Source organism: Rhinichthys klamathensis, unplaced genomic scaffold (genome assembly GCF_029890125.1).
Source record: "Rhinichthys klamathensis goyatoka isolate OS25496 unplaced genomic scaffold, OSU_Roscu_1.1 h1tg000093l_1, whole genome shotgun sequence".
In the NCBI taxonomy this organism is placed as follows: domain Eukaryota; kingdom Metazoa; phylum Chordata; class Actinopteri; order Cypriniformes; family Leuciscidae; genus Rhinichthys; species Rhinichthys klamathensis.
Window position 1 is genome coordinate 458,324 of NW_026606632.1, and position 20,994 is coordinate 479,317.

At 37.1% G+C, this 20,994-nt stretch overlaps 3 protein-coding genes across 18 annotated transcripts in view; 2 read left to right on the forward strand and 1 right to left on the reverse strand.

The window, feature by feature from the left end:
* mycbp2 (MYC binding protein 2) overlaps positions 1 to 6,880 on the forward strand; it is a 138,456-nt gene extending 131,576 nt beyond the window's left edge. For all 16 annotated transcript variants that reach the window (XM_056252195.1, XM_056252198.1, XM_056252202.1 and 13 more), the window contains 7 exons: positions 369 to 472; positions 582 to 770; positions 854 to 961; positions 2,830 to 3,039; positions 3,446 to 3,553; positions 4,369 to 4,534; positions 6,057 to 6,880. In XM_056252195.1, the coding sequence (XP_056108170.1) occupies positions 369 to 472; positions 582 to 770; positions 854 to 961; positions 2,830 to 3,039; positions 3,446 to 3,553; positions 4,369 to 4,534; positions 6,057 to 6,172 (1,001 nt within the window). In that variant the 3' untranslated portion in view covers positions 6,173 to 6,880. The remainder of the gene's footprint in view (positions 1 to 368; positions 473 to 581; positions 771 to 853; positions 962 to 2,829; positions 3,040 to 3,445; positions 3,554 to 4,368; positions 4,535 to 6,056) is intronic.
* Positions 6,881 to 8,209: 1,329 nt separating this feature from the next.
* On the forward strand, positions 8,210 to 14,105 carry fbxl3a (F-box and leucine-rich repeat protein 3a). Its single transcript, XM_056252212.1, has 5 exons — positions 8,210 to 8,515; positions 9,463 to 9,844; positions 11,051 to 11,173; positions 11,261 to 11,432; positions 13,459 to 14,105. The coding sequence occupies exons 1-5, from the start codon at positions 8,496 to 8,498 to the stop codon at positions 14,097 to 14,099; spliced, it is 1,338 nt and encodes a 445-aa protein (XP_056108187.1). The 5' UTR covers positions 8,210 to 8,495; the 3' UTR covers positions 14,100 to 14,105.
* Positions 14,106 to 16,590: 2,485 nt separating this feature from the next.
* On the reverse strand, positions 16,591 to 20,724 carry cln5 (CLN5 intracellular trafficking protein). Its single transcript, XM_056252213.1, has 4 exons — positions 20,554 to 20,724; positions 19,308 to 19,482; positions 19,011 to 19,236; positions 16,591 to 17,456 (listed from the first exon to the last, which is right to left on the reverse strand). Exons 1-4 carry the CDS (start codon positions 20,655 to 20,657, stop codon positions 16,972 to 16,974), a joined length of 990 nt encoding a protein of 329 aa, XP_056108188.1. The 5' UTR covers positions 20,658 to 20,724; the 3' UTR covers positions 16,591 to 16,971.
* Between the last annotated feature and the right edge of the window lie 270 nt (positions 20,725 to 20,994).

Genomic DNA, 20,994 nt, shown 5'->3' on the forward strand with positions numbered 1-20,994 from the left:
GTAATTAATGTACAAGACATAATAAATATTCTGATATATTTTAATAATTGGCTGGTCTGTCTGAGGAGTTTGATATATCGACTGTATCAAGCTTTTGGGTTTTTTGGGAGTGTTTTCTTCATATTCAGTGTTTTCATAGCTGTTAGATAACAGATCAAATCAGAGCAATTCACATCAGGGGTGCTTTGCCCCCACAATTGAATTATCTGGGGCATTTTTGTCACTTTTGCATAATTTCTGACCCTGACCGTTAACTGTTAGGCCACAGCTGTGATGTATCCTATTTTTAGAATTCTTTTTTTATTTGACTAGTGGCTTTATTGTACAAATAGTTAGAGCTAAAATGGCATCATTGTAATGTCCTTTAGGTAAACCAGCTTCCAGTAGTTCAGACGCCTGCCGCTTCTGCGGCACCAGGAACGGCACAGAGCTGTCCGCTGTAGGAAGTGTATGTTCAGACCAAGACTGTCAGGTATTTGCTCAAAATGTTAACATTTTTTGGCAGAATTATATATTTTGTTTACACTGTTAAATGTTTTACTGGAATTAAGTGATCTTACATTGTGCATATTTGTGTGTAGGAGTATGCAAAACTGGCCTGCAGTAAGACTCATCCGTGCGGCCACCCGTGTGGAGGGGTCAAAAATGAAGAGCTGTGTCTTCCCTGCCTACATGGCTGTTTCAAAACTGAAGCCTCTCTGAAACAGGATGCTGATGATATGTGCATGATTTGCTTCACTGAGGCTCTGTCTGCTGCCCCAGCAATCCAGGTACAACAGAATAATGCATACACACATACTGTACATACATACAGGAGATCAGCGTGTAATTATTTGCCCTGGCTTGTTTTCAGCTGGACTGCAGTCACGTGTTTCATCTTCAGTGCACAAGAAGGGTTCTGGAGAACCGCTGGCTTGGGCCTAGGATAACCTTCGGGTTCATGTCTTGCCCTATTTGCAAGGTAAATAAGCTAGTCTGGACTCGCTTTAGGAGAGTTAAAGGTAGGGCTGAAAGTTTAATCAGAATAAAACCGAAATTGCAATATGGCTTAGTGTGATTTATAAAATGACAAAGACCGTGATTTAATGAAGTATATGCGCCATGCGTTTCAGAGTGAAGTGGGCCACTGTGTTCATTTACTCGCGTGAAGCTTATGATCCAGAGTTTTCATTGGAAATGCAACATGCACTAACCATCTTCCCAAACTTGTAGTGAGAAGCGCTTAGGAAAGAGAAGGGCTATAAAGGACTGCTCACAGTTTTCTGCCAAAAAAGCTTGAAGGTTTAACATTTTAAAATGAAGAATTTAAGACATAAATATTAGTATTGTAATTTAAAGGAGAACTCCGGCGCAAAATGAACCTTTGGTCTAATTACACATTGTTACCTAGTCAACCGTTATCTGAGATTTGTTTTCATGATTATCGAATGTAAATAGTTTTATCTCTAAAAACAGTTTAGCCTATAAAGCTAGTATAACGCTAGTATATTGGGCATAGTGTAATGACAAATAAAAATCGCTTGTTAATACCACTAACAAGGCTCAAAATAGCCCCACACTAGCACGGTAGCATAATGAGGGTCCCTACCTTCAAACCGAAGCATTGAGAACTTTGTCAGTGTCCAGACAGTTTAATAAGAAGATATTTTACACATACAGTCAACTTCGCGTATACAGGCAGAAGCCATCTTTGAAATACAGTCTTTACCAGTTGATCTACGAACGCCGATCCAAGTGCGCTGGTGAGATGTGAACGAGCTATAAGTTGTGATAAGGTGAGCGCGAACAGCAGGCTTGGATCGGCGTTCGTAGATCGACTGGTAGAGACTGTATTTCAAAGATGGCTTCTGCCTGAATACGCGAAGTTGACTGTATGTAAAAAATATCTTCTTATTAAACTGTCTGGACACTGACAAAGTTCTCAATGCTTCGGTTTGAAGGTAGGGACCCTCATTATGCTACCGTGTTAGTGTGGGGCTATTTTGAGCCTTGTTAGTGGTATTAACAAGCGATTTTTATTTGTCATTGATCTATGCCCAATATACTAGCGTTATACTAGCTTTATAGGCTAAACTGTTTGTAGAGATAAAACTATTTACATTCGATAATCATGAAAACAAATCTCAGATAACGGTTGACTAGGTAACAATGTGTAATTAGACCAAAGGTTCATTTTGCGCCGGAGTTCTCCTTTAACAGTTGTACTGTAAAATATAGTTGTTTTCTCAAATACCTTACTATATATATTTTTTATTTTACAGTGAAATAGTATTACTACAACAGTAGTGTTTCTTATAGAAATGCACCATACCACTTTTTCCAGATTGAGACAGATACCAATACTTTAATTTTTGGTACTCGCCGATACCAAGTTCTGATAGCTGTATTTTTATTGCATTTGTAAAAAAAAGTTCAATATAATTTAAGTACAATAAAACAATATCGGAAACATCTCAATTAGATTTCCCCCCAAATCTTATAGTTCAAGGGATAATTCATCCAGAAAAGTGAAAATTCTGTTATTTGCTCAGTCATCAGTCATATATCATTCCAAACTATGACTGATTTTCTTCATAGAATGGGAAATTTTGAAGTATGTTGGCATAAATGATGATGAAGTGAGTAACTGATGGCAGTTGAACTATTCCTTTAATGGCTGTGGCATCAAAACCAACCAAATCATCATCATGTTCATGTTCTCTGCAAAATCAAAATCATGTTTTCTGCAAGAACCAAAGCCAAAACTCTATCAGCTAGACAGTGTTCATGACATCCAACGCTCGATGTGACATTTATTTATTTATGTCTGTGCTGTTTTTTTCTTTTAAGAACAAAATAAACCACTCTGTCCTAAAAGACCTGCTGGACCCAATCAAAGAGCTGTATGAGGACGTGAGGAGAAAGGCTTTAATGAGACTGGAGTATGAAGGACTACACAAGAGTGAAGCCATCACAATGTCTGGAGCTCGATTCCACAACAACCCAGCTGGATTTGCCATGAACCGATATGCTTACTACGTTTGCTTCAAGTGCAAAAAGGTTAGATCTTCATGGCACTCTGTCCCTACGCGTTTTCTGTTTTGTATAGTGTTCGCAAATCTTCAGTGGAACACAAGTTTTTCAAGAATCTTCCTGCTATATAGTGGCTGAGGAAACCTTCAGAAGAAAGCAAGCATTTCTCGTTCTCCAGAAAGAAAATAATTGGGTTTGAGTGAACTGTCCCCTTAGAGATGTCTCTGTTTACTTTGAATAGAATGGAAAAACATGGTTGACAAAAAAGATGAAGCGCAGCTCATTCCTGTGGAGGAAGAGTTGTTTGCTTGGCATGACGGCATGAAATGAGATTTAGAAGAACAGGCGTATCATAATCTGTTTAGAAGACATTGCCGTAATGAAGCTGTTTCTCCAGCTGTTGTGCTAACAGTGGAACTTCTTACTCATCCAGGCCTATTTTGGGGGAGAAGCTCGCTGTGATGCTGAAGCAGGACAAGGGGATGATTATGATCCCCGTGAGCTCATCTGTGGAGCGTGCTCAGATGTGTCCAGAGCACAGGTCAGTGGGACAACAGTGGGTTTCGGGGTGGGGAGTGAAGCACATTTCATTTGTGTACCTGATTTTAAACACAATAGAGTGCTGCAGGAATGAATCCCAATACCCAGAAATTCGTTTTTTGTGTGTTTTTTTTTACTTCTGGTTCTGTTGTCCTGAAGTCATTGGGGTTTTTAATGGGTTTTTGGTTAAATGCTTGAAATAAGGTCTGTGTTGAACTTAAAATATGTGGTATTACTGATGTATTTTATGTCATAGAATAAAATCTTGAGCTTGTTTTCTGCAATAATCCTAGTCAATGGAAATATCATATTTGCTTTTTGTCAAAGGAACCAGGCTGGCATACACAAAAATCCCTGCAGCACTTCTGTTATACATTGGCCAGTGGTTGTTATTGTATTGCATGAGGTCCGAAAACCCAAATGATTTATTTTTACAAATTTAAATATTTACTTGGGTGATCATCATGGCTGCATTTCAGTTTATCAACAGGTCTGGTTTCAATCAACTTTAGGGTTTTTCAAAGTTCATTGGTGAATCTCATGAAACCATTTAAAAGAACATGTATTTCACATTAAAATAATTACATTGAAAAAAATATATATTACATTTTTAATCTTGTTGTTTTAAATTATACAAAAGAAAAAAAAACGGTTAAGTACATTTCTCCTCCAAATTTTATAATGCTTTTTGCATTACAAAAGTGTTTGGGTGTTTTCAATACTTTATGGCTAATCATAGCAAAACAGAGAAAGACGGTTGCAAGGTATGTGCTTATTTGGTATGAGTTTGTTTAGACCTCTTTCTCTTTGTTGTAGATGTGCTCTAAACATGGGACAGATTTCCTGGAGTACAAATGTCGTTACTGTTGCTCTGTGGCTGTGTTCTTCTGCTTTGGGACGACACATTTTTGCAACGCCTGTCATGATGATTTCCAGAGGATGACCAGTGTCCCAAAAGAAGAGTTGCCCCATTGTCCTGCTGGTAAAATGCTTTTTCAACGTTTTAAAGAGATATTTACCCAAAAAATGACAATTTGCCGTTCATTTACTCACCCTCAGGCCATACAATATCTAGGTGTTTTTCTTTTCTTTCAGTTTTCAGCTGAAACCGTGGTCTTTGGTGATTTCATATAATGCAAGTCAATGGCTGCCGTCACTTTGAGAGTCAAAAAAACATATAAAGGCAAAGCAAAATGAATACACATGGCTTCTGACGATTCATTGAGGTCTTATTATAGCAACTGCAACTCTTTATGAAAGGGTCGAATCATTATCACAGGGAGAATTTCATTGTATTGTTCCCTTTTACTCATTTGCTTGAAGGTAATACCAAACAAAACAAACTGCTTACCCTTTTATATACTTCAACAAAATAGTCCCAATAATGGAAGTCCATGAATAGGCTCATTGGCCTCAACGCATCAGTAATAAGTAATAAAAAGTAATAACACAAATAATACTCATCAGTCCGATGAATCAGTCCTTTTTCTGCCTTGGGCAGTCAGCAAACCGAAAGTCCAGATGGAAAAATCAAATGTCCCCAAAAAGAGAAATAGTATAAACTGCTGGTTCCAGGCCCCACAAAAACAAAGGTTATCCTCCAGCTGAAGAAAAAAAATATCCTCAGAGTATTGTCTTAAAAAAAAGGCAGTATATTCCAGACTAGAGTGTGCACCTATAAAGCAGCTCAGAAGTCTAATACACCGTGACAATTTTCAGAGATCATTTTTGGACCAATGCTTTTGAGTTAAGGTAGCAAAGGCATACCACCTCACACACACACAACCCTCTTCAAAATGGCCACCCTTCCCTTTTTAAGGGTGGCCCATCATAATTAGTCCTTAGAAGCCAACAAAAGTCCCTCTAACTCCCCCTCAAACAAAAAGCAAATGCTCAAAATCAACATACTCTACATGCAGATGAAAAATAAATAAAAATGTAGGCATGGCACATATACTACCTTTTTTTTCTTTTTTTCTTTTTACTTAAGTGAGCATCGTGCAGGGCTTTACTGTGGCAGTGTCACATTATGAAGGTAAATGATCAGTCTGCAAGAAACTGAACATTATTTACAGCATTATTACCTGTAATCCAAAGCCTTGGCAAACAGTCTTGAGACCGTATTAATTTTGTTTTGCTTGTATATGTTTGGGTTTTTTTTTTTTACTTTCAAAGTGACGGTCGCCCTTGACTTGCATTATATAAATCACCAAGGACTACGGTTTCAGCTATAAATCGTCTTTACTGTTCAACTGAAGAAAAAAAGACACTTTACATCTTTGGATGTCCTGAGGATGAGTAAATTAACAGCAAATTTTCATTTTTGGGTGAACTATCCCTTCAATAACTTCCCACCACCATTTTTGGTTTGCTTGAAACTCATGTATCATCCTTCTCTTGTTGAATAAGCCTTTGTTCAATTACAAGCCGCTTTCAGTTATTGAAACTTTAGCCAACAAATTGGCAAGACAGCATGTTCACTTTCTTTCATTCCTCCCTCACAGGACCAAAAGGAAAACAGTTGGAAGGAAGCGAGTGTCCCCTGCATGTGGTACATCCTCCCACCGGAGAAGAGTTTGCGCTGGGCTGCGGTGTGTGTAGAAATGCCCATACCTTCTAAACGCCATGGTCCTGTAATGATCTCGCTCTATATATATATTCACCCTCCTGTGGCGGCTGACTCCCTCTTCAGCACAGCCTGAGAGCAGATACTAACCGGATGTCCCATACTGAGGGCGCTGGGACTGGCCGCCGTGCTCCAGGGTGCATCCTCCCTCTCTTTAGACACTGAAGAACGGAAAAAAAAACAAAAAAAAAAAACAAATCAAACGTTGTGACGTGTTTGCATGCAGCCGTTGTAACCCTGCGGCTTGTATAAACGTTGCACACCTCCTGACCACTGAAGTCTAACAATGTGTGGAGGATTTTGAACCGAATCGGAGACCACCATGGATGGGCCATGATTTAAGCTTCTCAAAATACAAATTAAAGATTCTATTGTTGTATGTTAACTATGTTTTCGTAATCCTGTACAGTATTCCTTCACTTTGGAGTGCATCATGGTTTGACGGCTAAAGATTCAAATGCTATAAGAGGACTTTAGAATGTTACGCTGGAGGAAAATAGTGTACGATTTATCTAATCTTGTATATAATGACAGTAACCCTTCATATGTGTATTCCGATGTTGCTACTCTACACTTCAGTTTTCTTTGATATTCTGGGTTATGTTTTGAGCCAGAACTTTTAATGAAGTGCAATACTGGGTGTGCCTCCTCGCAGATGTAAACATATGGAATGTATGTCAATAAAGCCACTGTACATTTTTATACAGTGATACACAGGCTCTTGTGTTTTCCCCCCGGCAAAGTACAATATCATTTCTGTAGTCAGAATGTTATCGAGGGGCTTATTGTCTGCGGTGTCTGCCCTTTTGTCTAAATGACGTGGTATAAAACCATTTTTCTGTTATTTTAATTAAAAACAAAAGGTGAGTATGTTCTGCTTTTGTATTGTAAGAACATCTTTGGGGCCAGTCTTCACACCAAATCGAAGAAACGCGAGGCTAAACGAGATATATTAGAAATTGTGGCTATTTAGTGGTTGTTTTGGAGGCATATAGGAAGGAATGTTTGGGGGGTGGGGGTGATAAACAGCTGCTGTAAAAGACAAAAAATGCAACTTGTGAATATGCTTTGTATTATTATCTGTGGATGGAGCTGAATGGTAATAATAAACCGGGTTCTCTGTTCAGCAAGGTACATTACAAAAGGAGTGTCTAGTGCTTTTTTTTCCATCTCATTCATTCATGAAATATGTAAGTTTGAAAATGAAAGCGAAATAGACGACAAATGGGCAGAGCTTGGCGACCTGAGCGTCGTTTCTAATGCTGTACGTCTAAAGATGTGATTTACTGAAATATGTGCGAGGACGTATAAGATTTTGTTGTGTAAATGTAGTCATAAATATGCCACGTCAGAGCAGTTTGCCGTCGGCTCTGTGTGGTGCCTGTGCTGTATGTGAAAAAGATGCAAGAAATACTTTCTTGTACTTCAATACAGAATGCAAATAGTCTTGCCGTATTTTGAATGGATCAAATGTAATTTAATGTGAGGTGATTTTCAAACTGTAGTCTTAAATGTAAAAATAAATAAAAGCCTAACACTGGAATTATCTACAACATTTGGATATAGGTTGGTAAACAATATAATATAACAACAACAATAATAATAGTAACCTTTTTTTCAGTGTCATTTTCACCGAAACGATCCAGACCATAGATGTGTATAATATATATCTATGGTCCACTGATCTGTATAATGATCTCTAGTGGTGGTCCAGTCGGCGTTATTGTCACGTGGTACGTGTCACTTTTCTCCGCTGGCTCGACTAATCAGTAGCTTGTTTGTTTTAGAGTTTGTTTTTAATTTTCTATTTGTATGTCACTCAGATACTAATCGTTGGAAATTACCGGCTATGGAAATTACACATTAAAAAGCGTATATTTCCTAAGTGTCTAAGATAAAAAACTGAATGATGCTCTAAGGGGTGTTCATCTTTCTGAGCCGCCGTGCGCCCCCTAGAGGAAGAACCGTTTGACTCAGGAATACAGCACGGCAGCCGCGCCGCCCAATGCTATTCTCTCTCACACTCGACAACAAGTTACAACATCGCCATTTTCAGCGTCGAGAGGAGGCGGGGACGCTGAAATCTCCCGCGGTACAGAACAGAAGTAGGTCAACCAGAAATATCGCCGAGACATACGTACTCAGACTCCCGAAAAAACGAGATATAACTTCATTAATCTGCGCCCAATCGCTTCCAATGCGTGCGTTCTGCTCTACTCTGATGCGTTCAGGCTCCTGTCCGGGTTGACATTCACACACGAGTTATCAGGATTTTGTTTGTTTTTCACTGTTTGCGAGCGAGCTGAACGGAGATAACATGAGCAATTCGCAAAACAGGTAAACACGGGATTCACAGTAAGGCTGTTGGTGGCTCAATCTAACTAGATCACTGGCTCCATGACTAAATATATGTGTAGAATGTTTAGAACGAGCTGATTATGTTTTTAATAATGGACATCCTTGCCATGTAATTGAGAGACGTGTGTTGAGCCGAAGAGGACTGACTTGCACTTGTTTCTAGGAAAGTTCAGAGCCATTTAAACGTGTCATATAAAAAATTACACGTTTTATATATATATATATATATATATATATATACATACATAATGACACTGTATGTATACGTTGTATGTATGTATGTGTGTGTGTGTATAATACATACATGCATACATACATACAACGTGTCATAATAATATAATATAATGACTAGTTGTATGTATATATATATATATATATATATATTAGGGCTGTCAAATGATTAATCACGATTAATCACATCCAAAATAAAAGTTTTTTTTACATAATATATGTGGGTGCACTGTGTATAATTATTTTGTATATATATAAATACACACACATGCATGTATATTTAAGAAAAAAATATGATTTATATATAAAATATTTATATTTATATGTAATATAAATTATATATAAATCTATATACAGTATATACATGAAAATATTTCTTAAATATATACAAGCATGTGTGTGTATTTATATATATAAAATAATTATGCACAGTGCACCCACATATATTATGTAAAAAAAACTTTTATTTTGGATGTGATTAATCATTTGACAGCCCTAATATATATATATATATATATATAATGCCCATGACACATTGTATGACACACACACATATATATATATATATATATATATATATATATATAGTCTGATAATGGTTTTAGGATGCACGTTATGTTCAAATAATTATGCTTCTCTTCTCTTTGTGTGTATTTTCACTCGGCTGTTTATACTTCACTTCTCATGCTTCACAGTTCTCTCAGGCCCCCAAGAATGAAGAGGAGATTGAGCAGAGAGCGAGAGGACAGCAGCACCTCGTCCTGCGCTGGGCCGACGGACTCCTGCAAGAGGGTCAAACAGCCCGACGAGGACTCCGGAGACCAGATGTCCCACTGGACTCGACTGCCCCAGGAGATCCTGCTTCACATCTTTCAGTACCTGCCGCTCCTGGACCGTGCCTTCGCCTCACAGGTCTGCCGCTGCTGGAACCAGGCCTTCCACATGCCCGAGCTGTGGAGGTGCTTCGAGTTTGAGCTCAATCAGCCTGCCAGCTCTTACCTGAAGGCCACACATCCTGACCTGATCAAGCAGATCATAAAGAGGCACTCCAATCATTTACAGTACGTCAGCTTCAAGGTGAGAGGCACATGGTGACTGCTTTAAACATTACAGCTCACAAATCATGCTGGCCTTAAAGGGATAGTATGAAATATTTACTCGCCCTCATGTCATTCCAAACCTGTATGACTTTCTTTGTTTTACTAAACACAAACGATATTTTAAAGAATGTTGGTAACCAAACAGTTTTGGCTCCCATTTTGACTTCCATTGTGTTTTTTTGTCAGTGGGAACCGAAACTGTTTGCAACATTCTTCAAAATGTCATGTTCCGAAGAATAAACACAGGTTTGCAATGACAGAATTTTATTATTTGAGTGAACTAACCCTTTAAAGGGTCAGTTAACTAAAAAATAAAAATCATTACCAAATCATTACAAACCTATTGGAGATGGAAAATCGATTTCTGTTCCTCCATTGAAAGTCCATTCCACCAAAAATCTGAGGCTTCAAAAAGTTCATATACATTGTACAACTAATCCATATAAATCGAGCTGTTTAATCCCAAGTCTTCTGATTTATATGATGAACAGATTTAATTTAAACTTTCATTCACATAAATATTAATCACTGCACATAAACATCAAATGTGGAAAATGGAATATGGTAGTATGATATAGATATACTCGGGAAATATGGTAGACTTGGATTTAACCTGCTCGATATCGATTACTTTTACAATGTCTTCATGAACATTTTGAACCAGTTTTGGGGGAATGGACAGAAATCTCTGAAGTTTCATTCAAAAAAATCGTAATTTGTTTCGAAGATGAACGAAAAAGTCTTTTGGGTTTTGTCATGAGGGTGAGTAAATAAGGAAATATTGTAGATATGTAGAATTCAGTAGATGTGTGTAATTTTACAGTGGCTTTGAACATGGCACATCTGATCAAAACCTAAAATGCATTAGTAGATGCTAAGATATTACAATATTATTGATCTGCCTGCATTGACACCATTATATGAGAACTGAACTGAGCTGGTTGATGACATCACGGTTTTCTCCAGAGCGGCTATATATATATAAAAATGAACTAAATTAATAACTTATTTACAACAAAAATGAACTAACCTAAGCTGGACTGTGATGCTATTTTCTTCTGGAATTTCTTCTTCATTATTTTCCTGTTATCTCTGTAAAGCTGCTTTGAGACGATCTGTATTGTAAAAAGCGCTATATAAATAAAGGTGACTTGACTAAAGGGTTTGTGTTGTGTTTGCACAGGTGGACAGCAGCACAGAATCAGCGGAGGCTGCGTGTGATATCCTGTCTCAGCTGGTGAACTGCTCTCTGAAGACTCTTGGACTGATCTCCACTGCTCGACCGAGCTTCATGGAGCTTCCCAAGGTATCTGGGCATGCGTTATATGGCTGAGTCGTGTGTTAGGACGCTGGGCTGGATGTTTCCTGATGTTTCATTGTTTCCTCTTTTCAGTCCCACTTCATCTCTGCACTAACCGTGGTGTTCGTCAACTCCAAGTCTCTTTCGTCTCTGAAAATTGATGACACGCCAGTGGATGATCCTTCGCTCAAGGTCCTGGTGGCCAACAACAGTGACACACTCAAGCTGTTGAAGATGAGCAGCTGCCCTCATGTTTCCCCTGCAGGTATGACACGTGTTATGTTAGGGACTGTGGGTATAGTTCATGAAATACTCGTCACCAGTTTCAATAGGGTGAACACACTCTTTTATTTAAAAAGCAAAATGTTAATATCAGTGGTAACAAATTCAATTAAAATATAGTATGTAGTAAATATTCTCAAGTAAATTTAAAATGTTGGCATGTTTGCAACACTTACACAAACTACGAGCAATAGATAGCATTACTACAAATAAAGTAAACAGAGACTGGCATCTAAAAGCAGTATTAAGTAAACATTCAGAATAAATACTAAAGTAATCAAAAGTGAAACATACTACTTGCACTAGCGTTCAAAAGTTTGGGTTCAGTAAGAATTACAAAATAATAATAATACTTTTATTCAGAAATGAATTGATCAAAAGTGACAGTAAAGACATTTGTAACGTTACAAAACATGTCCGTTTCAAATAAATGCTGCTCTCTTGAACTTTGTTCATCAAAGAATCCTAAAAAAATACCATAGTTTTTCACAATAATATTAAGCAACACAACCGGTTTCAACATTATTAGTAATAAATGTTTCTTGAGCAGAAAATCAGCATATTAGAATGATTTCTGAAGGGTCATGTGACTAGAATAATACCTTTGCCATCACAGGAATAAATTACATTTTTACAATATTGTTTTAAATCGTAATCAATATTATTGTTTTTACTGTATTTGTGTTCAAATAAATGCAGCCTTGTTGAGCATAAGAGACTTTTAAAAGCATAAAAGAAACTCTTGCCAGCCTCAAGTGTTTTAACAGTAGTGTAAATTATTATATTTTAATAGAAAAGGTACAGAAACAAACACATGTATTTATAGCAGGCTATTATCACCTACAACAGTAAAGTCTGTGACGGTCAATCTCTATTAGTCACATGCTGCTAATAAACAAGGTGTGTACAGGCAGAATATGATAACTTATGTTTATGGCTTATTGACATGCCTACGAGACTGGCTTGCCAACTCAATGGAAAAAAACAAACAAAACAAAGTGCCACCTTTGTGCTCCTCATAAAGACTACCGTAATTATTGTAATAGATGCACACCAATGTTTTCAGTCTTGCTGGCTTGACTGATGGGACTAGCGATAGTGTATAAAGATTTCTTACAGGCCCGTTTAGCTCCCATTGGAGGAAGATGTACTTTCATACACTTCAGTATGATTCAAAAATAGAGTTAAACAACAAAAACTAATCTTTTCATGATGTTTGTTCTCATAAGTCCCCCTGTGGGGTTTAAAGTGATCGTTTACCCAAATATTACAATTCTGTGATTTATACTCTGCCTCATTTCATTGCAAACCTACATGACTTTCTCTCTCTCCCCTATTGATGCCAAAAATTAAAGTTGAAACCGTATTCTTAACTGCTTTCGCCATATGGTAAAAGTCAATAGGGGAACAGGTGCTAACAAGTTTCAAACTGACAAAAAAAAAGTACATGACGAATTTCACTTTCATTCAATTATAAAGGAGCAGGTCAGTTAAAAAAAAAAAGACATGTTAATGACGAAGAATCATGGGTTTGCAACAACAAATTATATGACAATTCTGATTTTAGGTCAACTATTTAAGTAATTAGAATTTTAATTTTCGGACCTATCTATTTAATATAAATTTTTCTGTCATAATTTACTCGCACCCTTAAGTTGTAAGAGTTTCTGTCTTCTGCTGAACACAAAGGATGATATTTTGAAGAATGCTGGTAACCAAACAGTTGATGGACGCCATTGACTTCCATAGTAGGGGAAACAAATATTAGGGAAGTCAATAGGGTCCATCAACTTTGGTTTGGTTACCCATATTCTTCCAAATTCTTTGTTCATGCATATGTGGAATAACAGAAAAATCTAGCTCAGAGTTCAGATTTTCAGAATCGTTGAAGAGAAATCACAAATGCATCTGAGAATATTTTTTTCTTTTTTCCACCCTAGACGTTAGTCAGGCTGTATTATTTGTGGTGTGTTGTGCCGGTGAAAGCCATCCGTCTTCTGTTGTTCCAGGTATTCTGTGTGTTGCTGATCAGTGTCACGGTCTGAGAGAACTGGCTCTGAACTATCACTTACTGAGCGACGATCTCCTCCTGGCGCTTTCCTCAGAGAAACACGTGCACCTCGAGCACCTTCGCATAGACGTGGTGAGCGAGAACCCCGGGCAGCAGTTCCACACCATCAAGAAGAGCAGCTGGGACGCCATGCTGCGCCACTCGCCCAACTTCAGCCTGGTCATGTACTTCTTCCTGTACGAGGACGAGTTCGGGCCCTTCTTCCGCGACGAGATCCCCGTCACGCACCTGTACTTCGGCCGCTCGGTCAGCAAGGAGGTCCTGGGCCGCGTGGGCATGAACTGCCCCCGTCTGGTGGAGCTGGTGGTGTGTGCCAACGGGCTCCGGCCGCTGGACGAGGAGCTGATCCGCATCGCTGAGCGCTGCCAGCACCTGTCGGCCATCGGGCTGGGCGAGTGCGAGGTCTCCTGCGGTGCTTTCGTGGAGTTCGTGAAGATGTGCGGCCGTCGCCTCTCTCAGCTGTCTATCATGGAGGAGGTGCTCATCCCAGACCACAAATACAGCCTGGATGAGATCCACTGGGAAGTGTCCAAGCACCTGGGTCGGGTTTGGTTTCCAGATATGATGCCCACCTGGTGAAATGCACAACGATTGCATTCAAAAGAGCATTGAAAAGTACGGCTAAGCCTTTGGTAATATGCGGTCTTCAGTTAATTCCCAAGGTTTGTACATAGATTTGATTTGAGATGTAAATTCCCTCACTGCTCATTATTAATGTGGACTGTTGTGTTAAAGGGATTCTGTCATTTACTCCCCCTCATTTCAAACCTGTATGATCTTTTCATCTGTGGGACATAAAAGAAGATATTTTGAAGAATGGTGGTTACCCAACAGTTTTGGTGACCATTGGATTAGACATTGATCAAAAAAATTCATAAAAAAAAACTGCACACAGACATTTTTTTAAAATGTTTTTATGTTCCACAGAATAAAGATGTTTGGAATGACATGAGGGTGATAGTTTTCATTTTTGTGGGAAATATCCCTTTAATGGCGTGTTGTGGCAAATTTACAGCTTATTGAGGTCATATTTAACTCTAAAATTAAAAGAAAAAATGTACAATTATATTTTGCATCAAAAAGGAATTAAGCCCATTTTAGGATCATTAAGATTTTTGTCATTGTGACATTATTTAAATGACAATTAAGCGTTTTTCCCATCCTTTTAATAATGCATCTCTTTGAGTTATTTGATTTGTTAATCCCATTAGATTCTCATTACAGTAATGTTCTATTTTTTTAATCAGCATAAAGACACTACAACAACTCAGTTCCATGATATATGTTATTTCTTAAAAATATATATTTTCCTCTGCATGACAATTTGAGGTATTCTGGGTCACATACAACACAAAAATGGAGGTTATTTGCAAAAAATATTTTTGTAACATTTACTAACTAAATAGAGCATCACTGTACACGTCATACCATGTATATATGTTACATTTTCAGATTTTATTGCAAAATATGTTGTGGGTGGCCAGGGTGGGGTTGGGAGTTGTTCATTTAGAAATGAAACTGAAAGCTGTTTAATTGAGATCAGATTCTAGTCATATGCAGATATATTCATTGTTCATGCAGATGCTCATCTATTTCTCCACTTCACTGTTCCTGCTATGTATCTGTGTAATGGCTGTTTTCAGTGGCTCAAACTGTAAAGGGTGGATCTCATGTTAAATCATTCATCCATTAGAGCACAAACAGGGTATTTAGTTTAAATGCATAAGCTTTATCCAACCACCCATTTCCCAAAGTGCTTGTCCAATCAATGTAGGGTGACAGGAATGTAGGAGCCTATCCCAGCGGCTCAGGCCATAATCCCATTTTGATGACATGGTTTGTGTGCTTAGTTGAACCAGCTCTCACTAGGACTCTTCAGCAGCGCCTCCTAGTGGCAGGAAAAGCCACAAGACTTCAGTGAGAGCGGTTTCCACTCACTAACCAGTTCACCAACACAAGCTCAAGGTTGAAAAGAAGTGTACATACAATAAGTGCTCACTTGAAAGTGTGCTGATTTGGTTTATTTAGATGATGAACTGTATTTTGTGTGTATTAATACATAGATTTGGTATTACAGTGCTTTTGTACAAAAATGTATAGTGGATAATATGCACCTTATACATACCAAATGGAAATATTTCTTTTGTGTGGTTTAAGCAAGTAGAAAAGAAACAGTCGCTCATATTTTGGGTTAGCAGGGAAGAGGTTGCAGAATAAGATAACGGCATATTATTTTCAAGGTATGTTGGAGTTGGTCAGAGAGGATGGGAATGAAAGGATCAGTGTTTGGCTCACAGAACACTTGTGTCCTCAAATTTGGAAAGAGATGGTAATAGAATTTTAGAGATACAATGAACCATTGGTTTCTATTGGATTGCATGAAGAATGCTGTGCAATGAAAAACTGAATGGGATACAAGCAGATAATGAATGATTTCTTTTCTTTTTTCTGGATACGCTTCAGACCTGGCTGCATTAACATGCGCCCTTCCATTCAGTTCAATATGGTTCAGTATTGGAGTGAAGCAGTGAAAACATTTTCCTTTAAGAAGGAAGCTCCATGTGTCTGTATATAAAATGCTGTGTTTTTGATATAAATAGAAATACTAATGTATACTTCTGTGGAGGTTCAAACTAAGTGTTTCTGTGCTGATCTCTTTCAGATGAGTGGGAATTATTATATATCTTTACCCTTGTGATTAGTTGATCATCAGTGTAATTTATTGATATGCTTTTTTTTATTATTAATCTGCTTATACTGATAGTTTAACATTGAGTGAGATGCTCCATATGTTGATTTATATGCATATATAATTTATAAAAAGTCAATAGCATGTAAGTTTTCTTTGACTAATTATCCAGAATTAAAGGCTGTATCGGCTTTTGTAAATGTAGCATCTACATGAAAACTAAGATTCCTGTCATCATTTGAAAGCAAAACATTCTTGAAAATGAACAGAACAGAATCTACAGCACGGTAGTTCACATTCAATTTAGTTATATCATTAAAATAACAAAGCGAGGCTTTAGTCAGTGCATATCTTACCATTTTAACTCATTTTTGCTAGACATGACTTTTTGAAAGTGCAAGCTGCATAACATTAACTCAAAGCCATTAACATGTACAAACAGCATCAAACCAAGTGCTCATGTATTTCATTTTTCTGAAGCAAGTGAGCATATTGCTTGTATTGCTAATATTACATTTCCTGTGTTGTAAAAACATGATTATAACATTGTCTTTTGTTGAAATAAATAAAGGCAAATAAACATTTGTGCACACTGTGTGAATGTTTTACAGATCATTTACATTAAGGCAACAATGTTCATAAATGAGTTGTACAATAAAAAATATTTGTCCATGTATTAGTACAAATTAACACTTATCTGATGGTATGGAAAGGAAGTAGAAAATTAAAAAAGTAATTTTATGTAGTATTAAAAAATGTTCATTATGGAAAAGAAATCTCCTCATAGGTTATTTGTAAATAAGGATATTTCATCGGCAGCTTCCAATATTCAGAGTTGTAGTAGAAATAGAAGGTCTTCTCTAGGACCATCTTTTCATAAGCCTCCAACAGGCTCATAATCATTTCGATCACTGACTGGTGAGAGCGAAAGGAGTGATAGAACCTCTCAATGTCCGTGGCAAGATCTTTCAGAGAAGACTGTTGAAAGATGGTGTCATCTCCCAGATAGAGAGGCTCTCCGCTGTACAGATAGATCTTTGTGTAGTTGGTTGGCGTTTGGCTCAACAGTTGGGCGCCCAGCTCCAGTAATTTCTTATATGTGCGGTGCACAAACTGAGAACAGTCGTAGGACTCGAACCATGTTGTGGCATTGGCACCAGGGTCTGACTTTACCGTCCATGTCTCGTAATACACACCCGTTTCATTGTCCTTCTGAACCCACAGAGCCAACTCATTAAACATCTCACCTAACAAAACACAAATATATGAGTGAGAAAAAGAATCAAATCCAGACGAAACAGAAAACACGTGCCGATGAGGATGCTTCAATATTTGTTTTTATAATATGATAATATATATAATTCAATATAATTGTTTATGATAGTTTCTGTTTTAAACATTGTTTTATTATTCTGCTAATGAAAATATGACAATTTAATGTCATCTAGCTAGATAACAATAATCTAGTTGTCAGTAATGTTTTATACCATATGTCAGTAAAAGTGTTTATGAAGTTTGTGAACTACATTTTGTTTGCTCATGTTTAAAATAAGTTGTTTGGCTAAACTTGGCCATATATGGAACCCTTAAAGGGACAAAAAAAAAATATGAGATGGGTGGAAAAAAGACGTTCTCTCACAAATGTTTTAAAAGAATGTTTCCCCTGAGAAACTTTACATTCGCTCGCTAATCTTTTGTTCCTTGTGAGCGAACGCAAAGGTTCTCGGGGAACGCTAAAGTTTTGAAATAAAAATAAACCTAATTATAAATTTAAAAAGTTTAATGTTTTTAAAAGAAGTCTCTTCTGCTCACCACAAGGCTGCATTTATTTGATCCAAAATACAGCAAAAAGTATTACAGTAATATTGTGAAATATTTTTTTACTATTTAAAATAACTGTTTTCTATTGTAATATATGTAAGGGTTAGTTCACCCAAAAATGAAAATTATGTCATTAATTGTCTTTAAGCGTCATTAAGCGTCTTACGTCAGCAGCGTCACTGAACACGGATCCACAACAGAACCGGAAGACAATACAATGCTGAATAAAGTCGTAGTTTTTGTAATTTTTGGACCAAAATGTATTTTCGAAGCTTCAAAACATTCTAACTAACCCACTGATGTCACATGGACTACTTTGATGATGTCTTTATTTCCTTTCTGGACAAGGACAGTATACCGTACATACATTTTCAATGGAGGGACAGAAAGCTCTCGGACTAAATCTAAAATATCTTAAACTGTGTTCCGAAGATGAATGGAGGTCTTACGGGCTTGGAACGACTTGAGGGTGAGTCATTAATGACATAATTTTCATTTTTGGGTGAACTAACCCTTTAATATGTAGAACTTTATTCCTGTGATCAAAGCTGAATTTTTAGCATCATTACTCATTACTTCTGTGTCACTTGATCCTTAAGAAATAATTCTAATGTGATCTGATTTATTATCAATGTTGGAAACAGTTTAACAACCGTTTCCAACATTTTTTAATAACAGAGTATCAAATCAGCATTTCAGAATGATTTCTGAAGGGTCATGTGACACTGACGACTGAAGTAATGGCTGATGAAAATTCAGTAAAGTACTATATATATTGAAATGTATTACAATAGAAAACAGTTATTTAAAATTGTAATAATAATACTAATACTAATACACAATATTACCGTTTTTTCTGTATTTTTTATCAAATAAATGCAGGCTTGATGAGCATAAGAGCAAAAACATTAAAAACAGTAAAGTTCCTAAACTTTTTAATAGATTAGATTTTTAAAAGATTATAGATTTTACAAACTTACCTGAAATCTCTCCTATTTTCTCCAAAGTCCCATTCTGCTTCCAGTGTAAGTCGTCTATGCCGTCGTAAAAGCACGCCGCTCCCTGGTTACACCAGAACGGCGCACTCACACCCTCTCTTTCATGAGGAAAAGTGCAATTCCCAAGCTGAAACAGCTCGTACCACTCCATAGTGAAGTTTCTCCCGGTTTTTGCGCTTCCAAAGCCAATGGCGTCGTGCATGACATGCTGAGGTGAAAACTCTTGATTAGACTCAGATGAATACACTCTTAAAGAAAAGAGGCCTGCTATTCACTTACAAACTTTCCCAAGATGTCACCATATTTGAACTCCCACACAGGAGTCTGAAGTCTGAACACTGAGATGACGTCCAAGTCTCCCATGACGGGTATCCGACCACCTGGATCTCCAGTGGGACAGAACGGGTATAAAGCCTGGCAGAAGGGATCAACATCTGGACGTCTGTCAAGTCGCCTAGAAATTGATATGAAATTGTGTTACGTCTGCTTCTCAGCGAATAGGTTTGGCCAACATGGTGGATGTCACATGATGTAATTAATTCATATTTATGAGCATAAAATTGTGAAGTAGTTTATTTGAATTCACTGGAAATGTAAGTGTGTATATATAACTTGCATCTAATTTAAGCCTCTTGCTTTCTTAGTTGGGGACACTTAATATTCACCGACACTATTGGATGAGACCTGAACTGAGCTGGACGATGATGACATCACTGTTTTCACCAGAACATTAATTTAATAATTGATCTTTACAACAGAACTGAATCAACACTGAACAGACTTCAGCTGAACAATGACACTGTTTTCTTGTAGAGCTGCTGTACAGCCAATATGAACTCTGTTTATCACTGTAAAGCTGCTTTGAAACAATCTGTATTGTATAATACGATCTCTATATAAATAAAGGTGACTTGACTTGACTAAGAAATCATACATTTAAATATACATATAAAAATATACATTAATCACAATATTTTAATGTTCCTATTCTACTGAGTGAGGTCCTACCTGGAATTAACAATGCCAACAGCGTACAACTCTTTATTATGTTGGCAATAATAATTTTATATACCCGTTTATTATCTACCTCTTGACATTAATTCCACTTTCATTTACATAACACATTTGTATACTTTTATTAAATAGTAACAGTAAATAGTATATCTGTACATACGTAATTCTGTCTATTGTGCATGATATTTTCTATATTACTGTATTTTATTTCATTTTATTGCCTTTTTATTATTGTGTTACATTGCTTTTCATTGCCCTTTATCCCTGTTTGTACTTTTTCTGCACTGGAAGCTCCTGTCCACAAGACAAATCCCTTGTGTGTGTTAACAATTGTCATTAAAGCTCATTTTGATTCTGAAGACAAATAAACCATCGTGCAAATTAACTTTAAAAAAAAAAAAAACAACAAAAAAAAAAAAAAAAACAGACTGAAGACGAACCGATATAAACACGTTTAGTCCTTAGTGCTGGTAATGTAATTGAGCTGAAGTGTACAGTAGCTGCAACTTACTGGTAAGGCACTGGCCAGACCTGCTTCCCACTGACCCTAGAAACGACCAGCCCCACAGTCCAGCAGTGAAGAACCGCGTGAATGAAGTGAAGGGAATACTTCATCTCAGCACTATCTCCGAAAAACACGAATGTGCTGACTTTCTTGCAGCTGTTACTGTTTTGTCTCACATCCTTGTTTCAGAGAACACTGATCAGGTGACAGGCTAAATTGAGTCAACTGGTCAGTCACGAGTTTTTTTGTTAGTCTAATACATGTCAAAATAAAAGTCACGCTCTAAAAAAAATGCCTATAAAAAATGCCTATATCTATGTTTAAATAATGATAATAATTATAATAACTAATAATACTAAATTCTCAAACCTACATTTTGTTCACAACAAAAATTAAAATAAAAACATTCACTGAAATCAAACATAGACATCGTCTCAGCTCACCCAA